This window comes from Sitodiplosis mosellana, unplaced genomic scaffold (genome assembly GCF_009176505.1).
Source record: "Sitodiplosis mosellana isolate CC-2019 unplaced genomic scaffold, AAFC_SMos_1.0 Smas_scaffold_6197, whole genome shotgun sequence".
Classification (NCBI taxonomy): domain Eukaryota; kingdom Metazoa; phylum Arthropoda; class Insecta; order Diptera; family Cecidomyiidae; genus Sitodiplosis; species Sitodiplosis mosellana.
This window is the reverse complement of record NW_022601438.1, coordinates 3,641,291-3,656,229: the sequence shown is the minus strand read 5'-3', so window position 1 is coordinate 3,656,229 and position 14,939 is coordinate 3,641,291. Positions and strand designations below refer to the sequence as shown.

Below are 14,939 nucleotides of genomic sequence, written 5' to 3'. Positions count from 1 at the left end.
CGAACAACAACGGATCGAAGCGTTCTTTTTGCTCACTCCACGAGTTTCGATTCTTTGTGACTGTTTCAATTGTTGTGTATGTGTTTAACGCGTTAAAAAAAAATTGCCGAGAGTTCCAAATGCCCATTTCGGTACAGAGAGAGAGAGAGAAAGCAAAACGAGGTGGTGTTGTAGCATGGTGCTGATGCACCATCTTGTTGAAGAAAAAAAATGGAAACACAAAGTCTATTCAATGCAAATTCTACAGCAGCAAATTTAACAATAAAACGCATCAATAACGCAACACACAAAACCATTCCATATCAAACACAGCACATTTTCACCGTCTTTTTATTCTTCTTCTTCTTCTTTTATTATTACTTGTACGGGAATGGGCCTTGCATAACACGAGCGATCTCTTTCGTTGTTGTTGTTGTTGTTGTTTGTTTTAGCATTATTCAAAAAATAATAAAACCGCTACCGATAAATAAAAATGCAACAAATTTCAATGAGCCGCGCGCGTTCGTATACACACAATTCATGCCTCTTGACTAAAATTCTAATCGTAATCACACATACACACAAACACTCTGGATGGAATGCTATTTTGCACGATTCTCGATCTCGTTTCGAATATGCCAAATGATTTGCACAATCGATTCAAAGGTGGAAACCGATCGACAAGAATTTCCCTTTTTTTTCAAACAATTTTTATCATCTTGGAATGAAAGAAAAAACAACAACAGATTTCCATATGATCAGAAAGAAAATTGTAACTCTAGACAAGAACTTCACCCGGCCCTTGTTCATTTCTGCATAATTCCGTAATAAAACGAATAAAATCGATCAGAAGATAGTCAGTTGGGGCCGGCCAGAAAATTGTTCATCCATAAGTCGTCTATTTATCAAATCAAACACCAAAAGCTGTCAACCAGTCCTTCGGCGAAAAAAGTTGCCATTTTCTGCCATGGATTGATGGACTTTTTGATCTTGACATCCATGTACGAAACGTAAATTTATTGGTTTGTCTTTTCAATCGATTCAATCGAATGTGCAACTGAAATTCACGATTAAATTTGAATAAAGTGAAGAGAAAAAGAAAGGGAAGCAAATGTACGGTGAGAAGCAAATCACTACATCAAAACCAATGTTTTATAATGTCAATGTGTCGTTCCATTCGTCAATCAGCTAAAAGGTGTGTGTGTTCGTATGAAATAGAAATGGGTTCCTGGGAAATCACATTTAGCGCGCACTCTCGCTCGTTGAACTTTCAACGCTTAACCCATTATCACATTTCGGTTCCTAAAGTAACCAGATACGCCAGACGCTATAGCTATGAAACCACTGAATATTTTTACATTCTTGTTTGGAAACAAATGTAGGGAAATGAACTAGCTTTCATTTGATACTTTACAGGCTACAATCGGCTGGCTGAATGGAAAGTTTTTTCTGTTCATGTATTGCTGTAAAAAAATTGCGAAATTGTAGCAGAATTCCATATTTTTCTTCCTCTTATCTTGTGGGTTTGTTCATTCTTTTCAATTGTCAAACTAGGACTCGTAGGACAAAAACACATCAATTTAACTTTCTGCATCATTAATTTTATGAAATTTAATTTTTTCAAGCTTTTATAGTTATTTGACACTTTTGACTCTTTTCCGATTTTCTCGACAAATAAGCAATTTTTCAAAAATCTAAGTATGAGGTCTTTCTCTATTTATCATGGCACAAAACATATATCAAAATGATTCAAAAACAAAAAATTGTGCATCAAAGGGTTAAAATGATACACGCTGTGGCGTTATATCAAGTGTGGGGGGATGGGAGAAAAGTGATGCAAATGAAAACCGGGTGATTGAAATCAAGTGGAAATGAATATCATGGCCTAAAATCAGAGAACCATTTGCATATGCCAGTACATCGAATTCGAGAAAAATCTGGTAATTTTATTCCAAATTTCATTCAAAACATAAACTGGATGAAATTTACATTTGTTTCATTTGAAATGTGTGAAAATGGCCATTGTAATTGTGAAACGAATGAGAATGAGATGATTTGAGTGCAATGTGTAGTGAATACCTCTGTTGAAAGTGCATTTTGTGTGTGCTGCATCATGGGAGACAGTCGGTGAGAGCAATTGCGCGAGAGAGAGCGAGTGATAAAAAGCAAAAAAAGTAAGAAAAAGATTGACAAGAAAGAGCATTTTCTGAGCCAAACAGTGAGCGCAAGCCACCTTACATAATATGAACCGAAAAAAAGCAAGTTGACAACTCTTTTTAAAGGCATTCCGCATATTTTTGCTGCGACACTTCGACGACCTCTTGTACGATTAGATAGTGTTTTGTTGCGCGCCAGGGATTTGAACATGATTGTTGTTCTGATTGTGATAACGATTAATTTAGCGATGGTGTTGAGTTGAACGATTGATTTTTGCAGTGTGCGCACAGTGCAGAATGACTACATGTGGCATTTAAATGATGATCGCGAGCGCAAATGTGTTGTGCCGTGTGATATTTGTGCTTTTGTTTCTGTTCAGAGAGCCCCATTTTGCTCTGTAAGTTATTAATCAGACGGGCCATTATTTATCGAATGGCATTGCAATGAAAAATGGATATGATCGGCTGTAATCCAGTCGACACATTCATCAGGAGTGTTAGTTGTCGTTTAGATCAATTTACACTTGATCGTGTGCAATGTGTGTTTTTTTTTGCTTGCTTGTTCGCGACGTTGCTGCTGCAGTCGTCGTCGTTGTTTCTATTTGGTGATTGCATATAAATTTTATGGCCAACAGAGTGAGAGAGAGAGAGAGAGATCCGTGGAAATAAAGCGGTTTACAACGAATGAGAATATGCAGCAGCAATTACAGTCCAGTGTGTGTATCATTACAAAAGCGAAACAAACACGCGTCCGCCAGTCGATATATTGGTAGTCAGTCGATAGTCGATAACAAACTAAATCTTATTAACGTTTTCTACTAAACGTTCGCGATAAATGACTTAAATAAATAAAATTAATGCGAATAAAATTTTATTACAAGCTAGCAAAAAACGGGCCGATGTACACAGCACCTCAGAACGTAACAACAACGAGCAAAAGACAAGAAGAAGAATAGGGCAAAAAAATGAATAGATGATTTTCCATCGAGAGCTACTGCGATGCAATGGCAGACGGAATGACGAAACGACACTATGATCATGATCGTGTTCGCACTACGTGAATATGCTGCAGTTTCCCTCTGCTTAATATTGGCATCAAGAGAATGAGAGAGAGAGAGAGAGAGAGAGAGACGCAGCACATCCAGTAGCTATGGCACGACTCTTAAATTGAGACATGTTATGATCATTAATGTTCATTTCGGTTTATTTATTTATCTTATCCGCGTGGTTTTCCCTCCAGTCCTTGTCTCATTCGCCCTCTCACACAACCTGATTTCGCCTCATCATCTCATAGGTCTTGAGTAAACAACATCGTTGGTTTCAACGACAAACTTCAATTCAATTTTTGCTGTAGTGAAGGTCGCAAGATGAGATGATCTGCGATTGTTCTTTATATTTTTGCAATTACTTGATTTTCGATTATCGTTTTGCTTACCTCTCCAGTCGCCAGAGAGAGAGAGAGAGAGAGAGAAAGAGAGAAACCATTGTTGAAGCGGTCGATTCCACTCTCTCGCGTTGGTTCGATGGTAACCGAAAACGGTTTGACCACAACAACGGATAAACAGATGAATTAAAAATTAAAATGATGGAAATATCAAGAAATCCACGGACACGACAGATTTTGAAATGTGCAACCAAGTGCTGTTGTGAGTGTGCGATTGACCGACGGATCGATCGATCGGTTTTCATTGCGCATTTTGGTTCATGAATTAATGCACTTGCAGATATCAATGTTCCAGTTCTTATCTTTATTTTCTTCATCATCGGATTGAACTGTTTTGTCGACGAAGACGACGTGGACGAGTGCGAGTCGCGCTTGTCTGCATTGGCGATAGAAAGGTAACGGCAATCGACAAAGCGATCGTCTTCTTGTCAACAGATCACATCATGCGATCGGCTTTTTTAACTCAACTGTTCGTTTTTTTTTAGTTTGTTTCTCTTGTCTTCTTGTTGCTCCTTCACTGGATGTGATTAGTGAGGCAAACCGAAATAAATGCATATCAAAATATCATTCGCAACGATGACAAAAGACTAGTAGTCTCTATGAAAAGATCGAAAGAGAATGTGGAGTAGCACAGAAGGAACAGGAGGGAGAAAAAAAAACAGGCGCAGAGATCACGCGGCACACACAAATCAACTGTCATCATCGAAAAATATCAAAATGAAAAACTTGATCTCAGCTCAAAACAGACATAGCACATAATAACGCATGAAAATTCACGAGTGTTAGCTGTTGAACTTGAATAAATGCATAAGTGAACAGAGAGAGAGAGAGAGGACATTGTGCAAAACATGAATAAATGATACATAAAATAAGGTACGAAAAACGGTTGCGCTATTCAGGCAAAGCAATTCACAATGAGAAAAAAAAACACAACCAAACCACTACAAACCGAATCAAACGGCTTGAGGAAAACCAACGAGAACCACTGTAAATGCTAATGCATTCTATGCGCGCGCGGCACACACAACGATTCCAAAGATGATATGACAACAAAAGCAAACTCACCAAATACACGAGAGGAGAGAGAGTGAGGGAACAAAAAACGAAACTGCACCTCTGTTTCGAGTTTGCTTTTTTATTGTTATTATTCGATCTTCTGGCCAAACTTATCGACAACAACGACAACTTTGCAGCCATATTTTCCCTTTTCAGCTTCCGATTGCTGCACAAAACAACGAATTCTGTGACGATTCTCTCGATACATTTCGCACTATGTCGTTTTTGGTTGCTACACCTTTTTTTCCCGTCGCTCGTTGCACTCGCTCGCTTCATCTCCTTCGACATTGTGGTGATCAATGTGTAATGACGTGTGACGATCACGAAATGGCTACAACATTACAAACATGTGCTTTCGCCATACAAATCAACCCGGCCGAAAACTTCACAAACTTTCTTCCTTCATGTGATTACTTTGAAAGTTTATCAACATTGTGTGTATTTTTTCTGTCTTTCGCTGTTCGTCGTCAATGTTCATCGATCAATGCTGGAACTGGTTTATTCGCAACTGTTTTGTATTGATTTATAGCACGGTGTCTGAATGACAATAACAAGAGAGAAAAAAATTGTAATAATAAACGATAAAATGTGCATTTTGTATTGTTGCCAGCATAAAACTATCGAAAACAAGTGAGTGCACGGGATTTTGTAGCAAGCACAAAAGCAAAAAAAAAAAAGAGAATCGTATCAATTTTTGGTCGAATGGAACAACTAAGAGGAGCGAGAAAGAGATTGAACGACAAAAACGGGTGAAGAAGTAAAAGCAACAACAAAAAAACGGACGCAAAGGGAAAAACGCGATTGGTAAAATCCAAGGAAAAAGCGGCAAATGAAAATATGTTTCATTTTTGATCAGTTCGACTGATGTGTGTTATTGTTGCCGCCGAAAAATCTGTAACATTCCGCGCTGTTATGGTGTGTTTTTTTTTTTTGTTTGTTGCCATTGAGTGTGTGTTCATCATCGGTCGCTTCGTCATTTTATAAGTTGCTCGATTTTTGGATGTCTATATTTATAAATCTTATGAGAAGCGGCAAACCGATTGAACGATGTCAACAAACCGCGCGCAAAACTCCAACAAAAAACGTACACACAAATTATGAAAAGTGAAAGATAAAGCAAAAAAACTGCCGAAAACTCGGTGTATATCGCTGATATTGATCGAATGCAACAATCAAATCGAATGAACCAACGACGAGACATACACAACAACAAAAAAACATGAACACGTATAATACACACACTTGAAATCAAGTCAAACGAAAAATGCCAAATGCTTTTATGCCAATTGAATCAACAGGCAATCATCAAGCCATTCGCCGCGCCGCGCAACAATTTTCGGGCCAACACTTTTATTTTGTATGATCGCGCGCGGCAACGCGCAACAGACAACAGAATATCGCTGATTTCGATCGAATCGTTTTTGATGTGCACAGAATGCAGTTGATGTCGTGCAAAAAATTACAAATATTTTCGCAAGTATTTTTCGAGTGTAAATTAACGTGTCAACGGTGTGTATTAAATTAATTCATCTTTTTGGTTTTTCATCTTGTGCTGCCACATTTGCGTTGCACTTCAACATTCAATCATCGATATTTTGTTGGGTTGTTGCTGCGTATTTTCCTTTTGGAAGCGCGCACAAATAAGATAACATGCTAAAAATGCATGTGACGAATGGCTTGAGACACGACCTGGTACACCATTGCCGCAGTAGCAGAAGCAACAACAGTGGTAGCATCCGTCGCCGGATGAAATTCGCCAGTGCAAAATGTTTGGCATTCGAAAATTGTATCGCATTTATTATAAGAATGTGTGACTCTGACCACGAGAGGTGTTTGCATTTCTAACGAACAAACATTTTTCGACAAATTCTTGGTGCTCGCCGATTCTTGGTCGGTGTCGCGTTCGCGTTTCTGTAATTTGTTTGTCTTAATTTGAAAATGTGCGCGCATCCACATTCATTTATTATGGAAGTGATAGCACAGACCATTCGACGAATTCACGTGCATTCGACGTTTTGAACCGGCGACGGAATCATTGTGTATCAAGTGAAAAAATGCATTTGCAATGAATTTTAAATAAGCCCTACATTTCATTAGGGCTCGATGAAGTTAACATTCTTGGCACATCTTTTCGATTCCATTTCAATTCTGTTGCTTGCGCCCATGAGTGCTCTCCGTTTTTCTTGCTTTTGAAAACAGAGCTCATCCATTCCTTAGTTCATCATACTCTCTGAAATTCTCTCTGTCTCCCGTTGTGTGTGTATGTGTTTATTTCATTTTCCATTCTCATTTCGCATCACGTGTTAACGCACATCTTTTTTGTCTATTTTTATAATTACAGCTCCGAAAACAAATGGAGCAGAGCCGATAAACCTTCACATGGACACATCTGGTCATTCGTTATATCGTTTCCCATTTTACAATTCTTTTAAAAATTTCCATCAACATCAATCAGGTTAGTTATAGAATGTTTTTTTCTTTTCATTTTCGTTTGGTTTTACCTTTCATTTTTTTTAGTTAGCTGTTGTTGCGCGCGATTTTGTGTTGACGTTCAACGTTTAAATACGAATTTGTGTTAACAATTTTAACGTAGCTTTTGTTTTTTTTTTAATTATTTCTTATTATTTGATTTGTTTGTATCTTTTGTATTTAATACTTGAAGATATCCGAGGAGAGAACAAAAATCCGTTTTCTTTTCTGGAATCCATAATTTAAATTTTTTTGACGCATTTTGCGCAATTCGAAATGAGAACAGACACACAGACATTCCATATTGAGCGATGTGCTCGGAAATCTCAAAATCGGAGCCCTTTATTCGAAATAAGTTGTAAATGTGTACGCGCTAGAGACACATGGCTCTTGCTCCCTCTCTCTCATAATGCTCTCTATTTGCTTTGCATCGATATATTTCAGGCTGGATGCGAGTAATTTTCTAATCCTAAATTATTGCCGGTTGTTTGCTCGGTAATTTTTTTTTCTCTCTTCCTTCCACATTTGCACAGGCTAAACTTTAAAAATTCGTCTGCATCAACACAAAAAGTAGCATATGCAATAAAATATTTTATTGACTTTTTTGATTTAAAAAAATTTACAACTGAAAATGGTGTAGTTTTCAAGTCAAATGCACATGACACATGATTCAAGGGTATATTTCGTTTGTTTTTTTTTTCGTTTGTTTTTTTTTTTCGTTGCAACGACGTGACTTTGCAACACATTTATTTGCTCATAATAATTGTTGTTAGTTTTTTTTCTTAATTTTTTTTCTGTAGGGATTTAAAAAAAAAAATCTCTGCACCAACACCACAAATCATTGCATTTTATGATGCAATTGCGCAAACATGCGAAACAAAATGCTCGAAATTTCTCATGATCTCCTTCGACAACGACGACGATGACCTTCCGTTCAGGCATAAATCGACGAAACGTAATTGGATTCGATCACTTATTCGCAGTCGTCAATCGGCATGGAGGGAAAAAAAGGATGAAAGTGCATTTTCCAGCGCGGCATTGTAATTAGTTTACGTTTAACTTCAAACTGACATGCCTTTAAATATTATCATTAAATGCCGAAAAAAGGCCATATATATGTAAACGCTTTCGAATCATCCATAAAACCACAAACCACAATTAGTTTTCCATTAAAAAGTTTATGACGCGCCAGCACACCCATACAATCCATGCGCACACCAACGATTGTAGCCACTCTTGCCGTTGCCACCGCCGCAGCCACACGGTGGCAATACGTTTTATTTTTAACATTGTAATTTGTGCATGTAAAAATAGAAGAGTAATGTGCTGCCATCACTGCAGCAAAATGCACCGAGATGAAATGCCGTATGTCGAACGAAAAATTGGCCACAGACTGTGATTCATGGGCCATTTCGATTAGTTTGCAAGTTAACTACTTACTCAACTAATTTTAAACCATGGATGATGTTTTGAAAGAAAATTATGTACACACGAACAAAGAACGACACTTTTCGAGTGAAATTTTGATCGACTCCCAATTGGGTTGGAATTAAAGTTCAAATCGAAATTGTCTGTTCATTGGGCACAACCTTTCAAATATTCTCATTAATTAAAGACGGTTTTATTCATGTTTCGTGTAAAATACAGTTCTCGTGTACAAAGTCCAAATGAAGTACGAAACGGAATTAAAAGGGTTATAAATTTTACGATGATGAAGGTTCACACACACACACGACACACACACAAAATGCCAACGACAATGAACGATGAATCAGAGGGAGAAAAGAAAAATCGGAACTGAAAAGTTTCACTGAAACACTGGTTACATTATTCACTTCCTTATGGACTTGCAAGCGCATTTCTTTCGAATCTATCGACGAAAATTGCCGACAGCACACTATTTTCCATAGTCATAGAAGATTAAAATATATTGTCCTCCGTTTAAAATCGACATTTTTCAACGAGCCACTTTAGTTTCGGCACGCATGCAACCCTCTTCTGTTTCAGTGAACATCGAAAGCATTTCACCTCGAATGCAATAGACACTATTTATCACCGCGTGCCACTCTGCGCTAAATAGATCGAACACACACTTTCATAAGCAAAGATGGCAATAGAGAGAGGGAGAGGAATGGAGAGAGTTAGTAAATTGCGACACTTTTATTTATGGCCAAACGGTATTAACCACATCTGACGACATCTTTAATTCGCCGCTGATGTAACATCCAGCCATGTGTTAGTATCCAGATTCCATGAGAAAAATTAATTCCTGCTATGATTACGGCTGGTATGCATGAGCTCTGTGATGGAAATTTAGTCGGATGATTTTAGCAAGGTATTCTGATTCGGAACTAAAAATCGAAAACATGTGGACATTTCAAATTTTATTCAACATTTTCAATTGGCTTATGGTCATTTTCATTAATTTTTTTATCGTATTAAAAAGAATGTTCTATCAGTGAGATTTGAAATATTTCCATGCAATTTAATTGAAAAGAATATTGCACTTTTCAGTGCCGCGATTTGATTAGATTTTTCGTCTTATTTGTCTGTTTATTCAATGAAAATGACTGATTCTTCTACTTAAGACGGCATTTTCTTTCCAGAATTGAGACACAAAAGGGATCCAATCATTTGATCTAAATTGTTTGAGAAATAGAATGAAAATGCTTAACCTTACGATTATCAAATCCAAGTGGTTGGCAATGAGCGCCCACAGGCTTGTAAATCCATGACGATTAATATACTGACTATTGGCTATTACGGTTATAGTATCAGTGGAATCGTTGTCAATAAACAATTGCAGACACGTGCAATGAATAGGTGACTACTTTATCAGTGACGCAAGAAAAAAGAAAATCTAAGAAAGCGTCTAGTAGCCAGTCTAGTTGTATACCAGCATGATTCAATGGGGACAGCAAAATAAATTGGTGGCTTAGGAGCTGCTGATTATAACACCGACGCTAACGATTTTCTTGCCAAACGAAAACTGGAAGATGGTCAGGAAAGGGAGCCAACGTTAAAGTGAAAAGGACTGTGTTTGCATATTGATTCAGATAGTAGCTGCGGTTGGTGCATTATACACTCACACAAACAGAGGACCTACTGTATCTTTTCAAAAAAGCATGTGGTAAAGGCCGAGACAAAAAAAAAAGATATCCATTGTGGTCTGGTGTTATGTTGTTTTTTTTCTTTCGTAAATGCTTCATTTTATTGCTTGACTTGTACAAAAGAAAATGCGCTTGATTTTTATTTGACGCGGCAGGCAATTGCGAGCTCATCACATCGTTTTATAAAACTTAGCGGTAGATTACTTCAACGCTATTAATAATAAAAACGAGCTACTGGCAAAGAAAACACCAGCGTGAACAAAAAAATATCTATGTCTCTCTCTCCCTCCCTGGTTCTTCTCCTCATCTCTTCATTTTTTTTTTTTTGGCAACCACAAAGCGAACCATGAAGAGAGAGGAGAAAAAATGTTAAAGGGAATTTAAATTAAAGCAATATAAGAAGCCAAGCTGCTGAATTATTTTTTTTCTCTCTGAATGGTGGTGGTGGTCGCGCGTGTATAAAGTCGAAATCATATCGCATCCATTTCGAAAATGGATGAAACGGAATTGGAAAGAGATGGAGAACAAAGAGAAAAGAATACAGATAATGAAAAGATTAGAAAGCTGTTTTCAATGCAATTTAATTTTATCTGCTTAAAAATTGCGCCCGCCAATGAAAACCACGAAATTGAGCGAGAGCCCGAGAAGAGAGGGATCAACAATGTGAGCTCAATGCATACACAAACACACTGCTGTTGACGGCAAAAAATATGCAAAATGATTAACACTAGCGATGAAATCTAACAGTGAAATGAAAATGCCACAAGAATACACTCGAATTCGTTTGGTCGTGGTGAAGCGTGAAAGAAATACATTCCGAAATGGTTAACCTTCCCAAACGGTGCATACCGGCTCACTAAGTGAAATTGTAGTTCGCTTTTTGGCGCATTTTTTCTACGCAAACGACTTACATTCAGCATGTTTTACATTACTGCCACGGGGCCGGATTAACATCGAGTGGCAGATACTTCATACTTAGTATTTAATCCATGGTAAATCTCATTGAATGCGTTTGTTCAAGCAGATTTATTTCTCATACAAAACACAGAGAAGAAAAATTGAAAGAGAGAACTGCGACAGATCAGGAAGTTGTTGTATCGTGGAATCTTTTGTGAGAACAACAATCTCGTGTTGTCTTAAAAATAGTCTCATTCGATAGAAGTCTTGTTGGAATTGTTCAAATCGCTGTTGTTTATCAACATCGTTGGATCAATCGGATCGAAGTGTTTTAATTCGAAGTATTTTTCAAGTTGAAAGACAACGTTACCGTTGTATTGATGTCAACGTGTTATCGGTTTTCCCCCTTTTTGTCATTTGTTTCGAAATTAACGAGGAAGTTAAAAAAAAAAATGTGATCGAATCGTTTTTCATAAAACTGCCATTTATTGGCTGTTCTCTTGCATTCAAAATCTATTGATTGACTTGAGGGCAAATAAAATTGGAATACAAAGTATTTTTTCTTTACTCGTCATGTCTGCCAGTGTCTCAGTTTATTCTGATGAGAAAAAAAATAGTCGTTCATAAAGTCGACAGGTTGAATCGAAATTACGTTTTTATTGGCTTGTTCTGAACTGGTTACTGCATAAGTAAATAGCTTGATAATGATGTCTCTATTCGTTTTGCTCTCGATATTTTTTCTCGTCGTTGTTTTGAATGTTTAATTGAGCAAAATCTCATTGTGACACGTTGTCAAGCTCCAAACCAATTTAGATATATGGATGTATATATAAAAATCGAATACACTCATTCCGATCGTTTATTGGTCGCTGGCCTCAGTATGTCAAAAACTATATATATGAGCTGTATAACACTCAAACTCTCCATACATTGTATATTTTGAAAAAAAAAAAGAAGAGAAAAAATACAAATAAAAAAGAGCAACTGGCAACACCGAGAGCTCCTTTTGTGTGCTCTTGCTTCGATATCTCTGTCTCTCGTTATATCGTCTTTGTAACAATTTTACTGCGTAGTTTAAGGTGAAACAGTTAATATGCAATAAAATAAAAATCGAAATATTTTGTGCTCGGTTTGATTTTCGGCCAGTTCGACGCGGTGCGCTCATCTCGTTGTAAAAAAGTACAATTTGAATTTTATGAAATGGAACGATAAAAAAACATTTCGAATCATTTCGGCCTTCTGAACTGTTTCAAGTGCAGGCACGTCATCTTCTCGGTCATTTTTATCGCTTCTTTTCTTCGACTGACGTCGATTCATCAACACTCAACCGAAAGAATTCGTTTTCTTTCTTACCAACGAAGAACCATACTCTCTGGTTATGAACGAGAGCCGCATGAACTAACAAGAAGTGGACGCTGAGATGATGATGAAAAGAGCACATAAATTTTATTTTGAATCATAATCACATTAGGTAATATTTCACATCTGATTGATGTTTTTGCGGCCACCAAATGCTTGCTGCAAACTGTAACACATGCACCGCAAATACTTTGTGTCCATCCCCAGATCTGAAGCCCCGAATGATTTTCGTACCACTTTTTGCTCAACTTTCTTGTCAATAATTGCTCGAAATTAATTTTAACGACTTGTAAAGTAACAAAGTTGAAAACGAATAGCATCGTTATAACAACAATACAGTGTCCGTTCCGCATCAGCTATAAGCACCACACCATCACCAATTTTCGAAAGAAAACAAACTCCCTCTCTGTCTCTTTCGCTTTCTTGCCATATACAAATGCGTCATCAAAATCGGCCCGGCTACACAGCATATTATGCGACCGCAATGCAAAGCTAAACATTATCCCACACAAAACAACAACCGGCCAATATCTATCCTAATGTATTTTTAATAAGTTTTTAGTTTGGCTTTGCGCATATCGACACGCTTTGACAAAATGATTTATAATTCACCATTCGCCCCCCCTCCCCCTTCTCTCCACACGCCAACCATTTACCATCGAACCAACACGCAATTTTTAATAGCCTTTTCATTCGACAGTTCATTTACGTGTATAAGCATCGGCAGGCTTAATTAAACCATTTGTTAGCGCAATAACAGAAGAGGCTGCCTGAGCATTCAGCTATTTAACATTTAACTCTTTGACTTTCCCTAAAGTAGTTACCGATTTCTAAAGCTAATCCAAGGCAGCATGTTGAACGTATGACACTATTAATCACCGATTTACCACATTGCCCATACACACCAAACACAGCATCGTTTGAAAGAGAAATGACAAAAATTGTTTCGAAATTAATTTCGGAGAACTTTGAATGCGAAGAAATTTTTTTGTTGATTCCTTTTTTTCGTCTTGGTCAACTATTGGTTCTCTTCCAACAATTTAGATTTGTTGATTCGAAATTCGAAATTTTCATCTGAAAATAATTGAAATTCGAGTTAAAAACTTTCAAAGTATACATTTTTGTCCAGTAGGCAATATTAGTAACGCGAAACAATCGTCGAGGTGAAATTTCACAAAAAAAATGCAATAAATTAAGAAAATTCAATAAAAAAAAGTTGAATATGGAAAAAAAACCGCAAGAAAAACTCAAATCATCTAGAGTCACGGCATTTGGTTAAACGGACAGAACATCGTATGCTTCATTTAAGTTAATATGTGTGTTTAATGAGTGTCGCACACGGGGCGCGCGCTCCTACATATGTGCTGTTGAATGCAAGGAAAGGATTTTGTGTGTATGTGTGTTTTAATCATGAAAAAGAGTGTTACATTAATCAACCATAATTATTTGTAATGGATGTAATAAAGTTCTTGACACAAATCTGTATAAGCTGTGCACATTTTGTGCGTAATTTCGGCATGAACAGTTGTGTGTGTGTGTGTGTGTGTGTGTGTGTGTGTGTGTGTGTCATGTGTTTAGTTCGCTTACGCGCGGCTTGTTCATTTCACATATCCATTTGAGAGTGCTAGTGTTGAATAGCAAAAGTCTAGAGTCTTGATACGGTACATAAATATCGCATCATCTTGTTCGGCGATTCTATTGCCCCGTCAATGTGTACTTAGATCGTTGACACACTCCCTCCGTCACTTTCCTATTGAATTGGTAACATCGAAATAACCATCAACTTAAGTGTCATGTTTCCCCGCGCACTTTGACTATTTGCATTGTGGAATGAGTGGTGTTTACTGTTTACATTACACCAAACATTCAACCCTCGCATCTTCTGCGATCGCCTTGCTGCCACACACACACACACACGAGATCTCTCTCTCTCTCTCCCTCATCCCAACTGCTCTTGCCGATAAATTTCTTTACAAAGTGTTAAACAACTTTCTCTCTGTCGCTCACTCGAAAGCGGCACACACTTTGTCGTGTGCGCTAACGATGAGCTAAGACAAATGTTAACAATGGGCAACACAAGCCATTACACACATTTCAGTTGTTACGGCGACGGCGGCGTCTCTGGCAAATGATTTAGTTATGTGCGCGCTGTGTTTGTTTCGCGTCAAATTGAAAAATTTCTTTCTCTCCGAAAATTCTATTAGAATTAAATGATTCTAATTTGGTAGCCAATTTGGAAATGTGTGCGCGCCTACAACATACAGTAATTACTAAATTGCCTCTTGTTTTCATTCTTGTTTCTTTTTTCGCTCTTTAAGTCAAAAATGAAGCAAATGCGCGTGAAGAATTGTACCATTTGTAGTCACATAAATTTAAGACGATGCTAACCCGATCTTTTGAGATGGAAAGCAGCCACATCTTACTTTGGCTCTCGCTTTGGTATTTAGATTTTATTGGAAGTGAGAAAGC

General features: G+C 37.4%; 1 protein-coding gene across 3 annotated transcripts in view; it reads left to right on the top strand.

The window, feature by feature from the left end:
- Nucleotides 1–14,939, top strand: part of LOC129577297 (protein Teyrha-meyrha-like) — a 43,125-nt gene that overhangs the window by 23,724 nt on the left and 4,462 nt on the right. For 2 of the 3 annotated variants that reach the window (XM_055464078.1, XM_055464079.1), the window contains exon 4: nt 6,977–7,090. The exons of the other annotated variant lie outside the window; for it this stretch is intronic. In XM_055464078.1, coding sequence (XP_055320053.1) covers nt 6,977–7,090 — 114 coding nt within the window. The remainder of the gene's footprint in view (nt 1–6,976; nt 7,091–14,939) is intronic. 3 annotated transcript variants of the gene reach the window in all.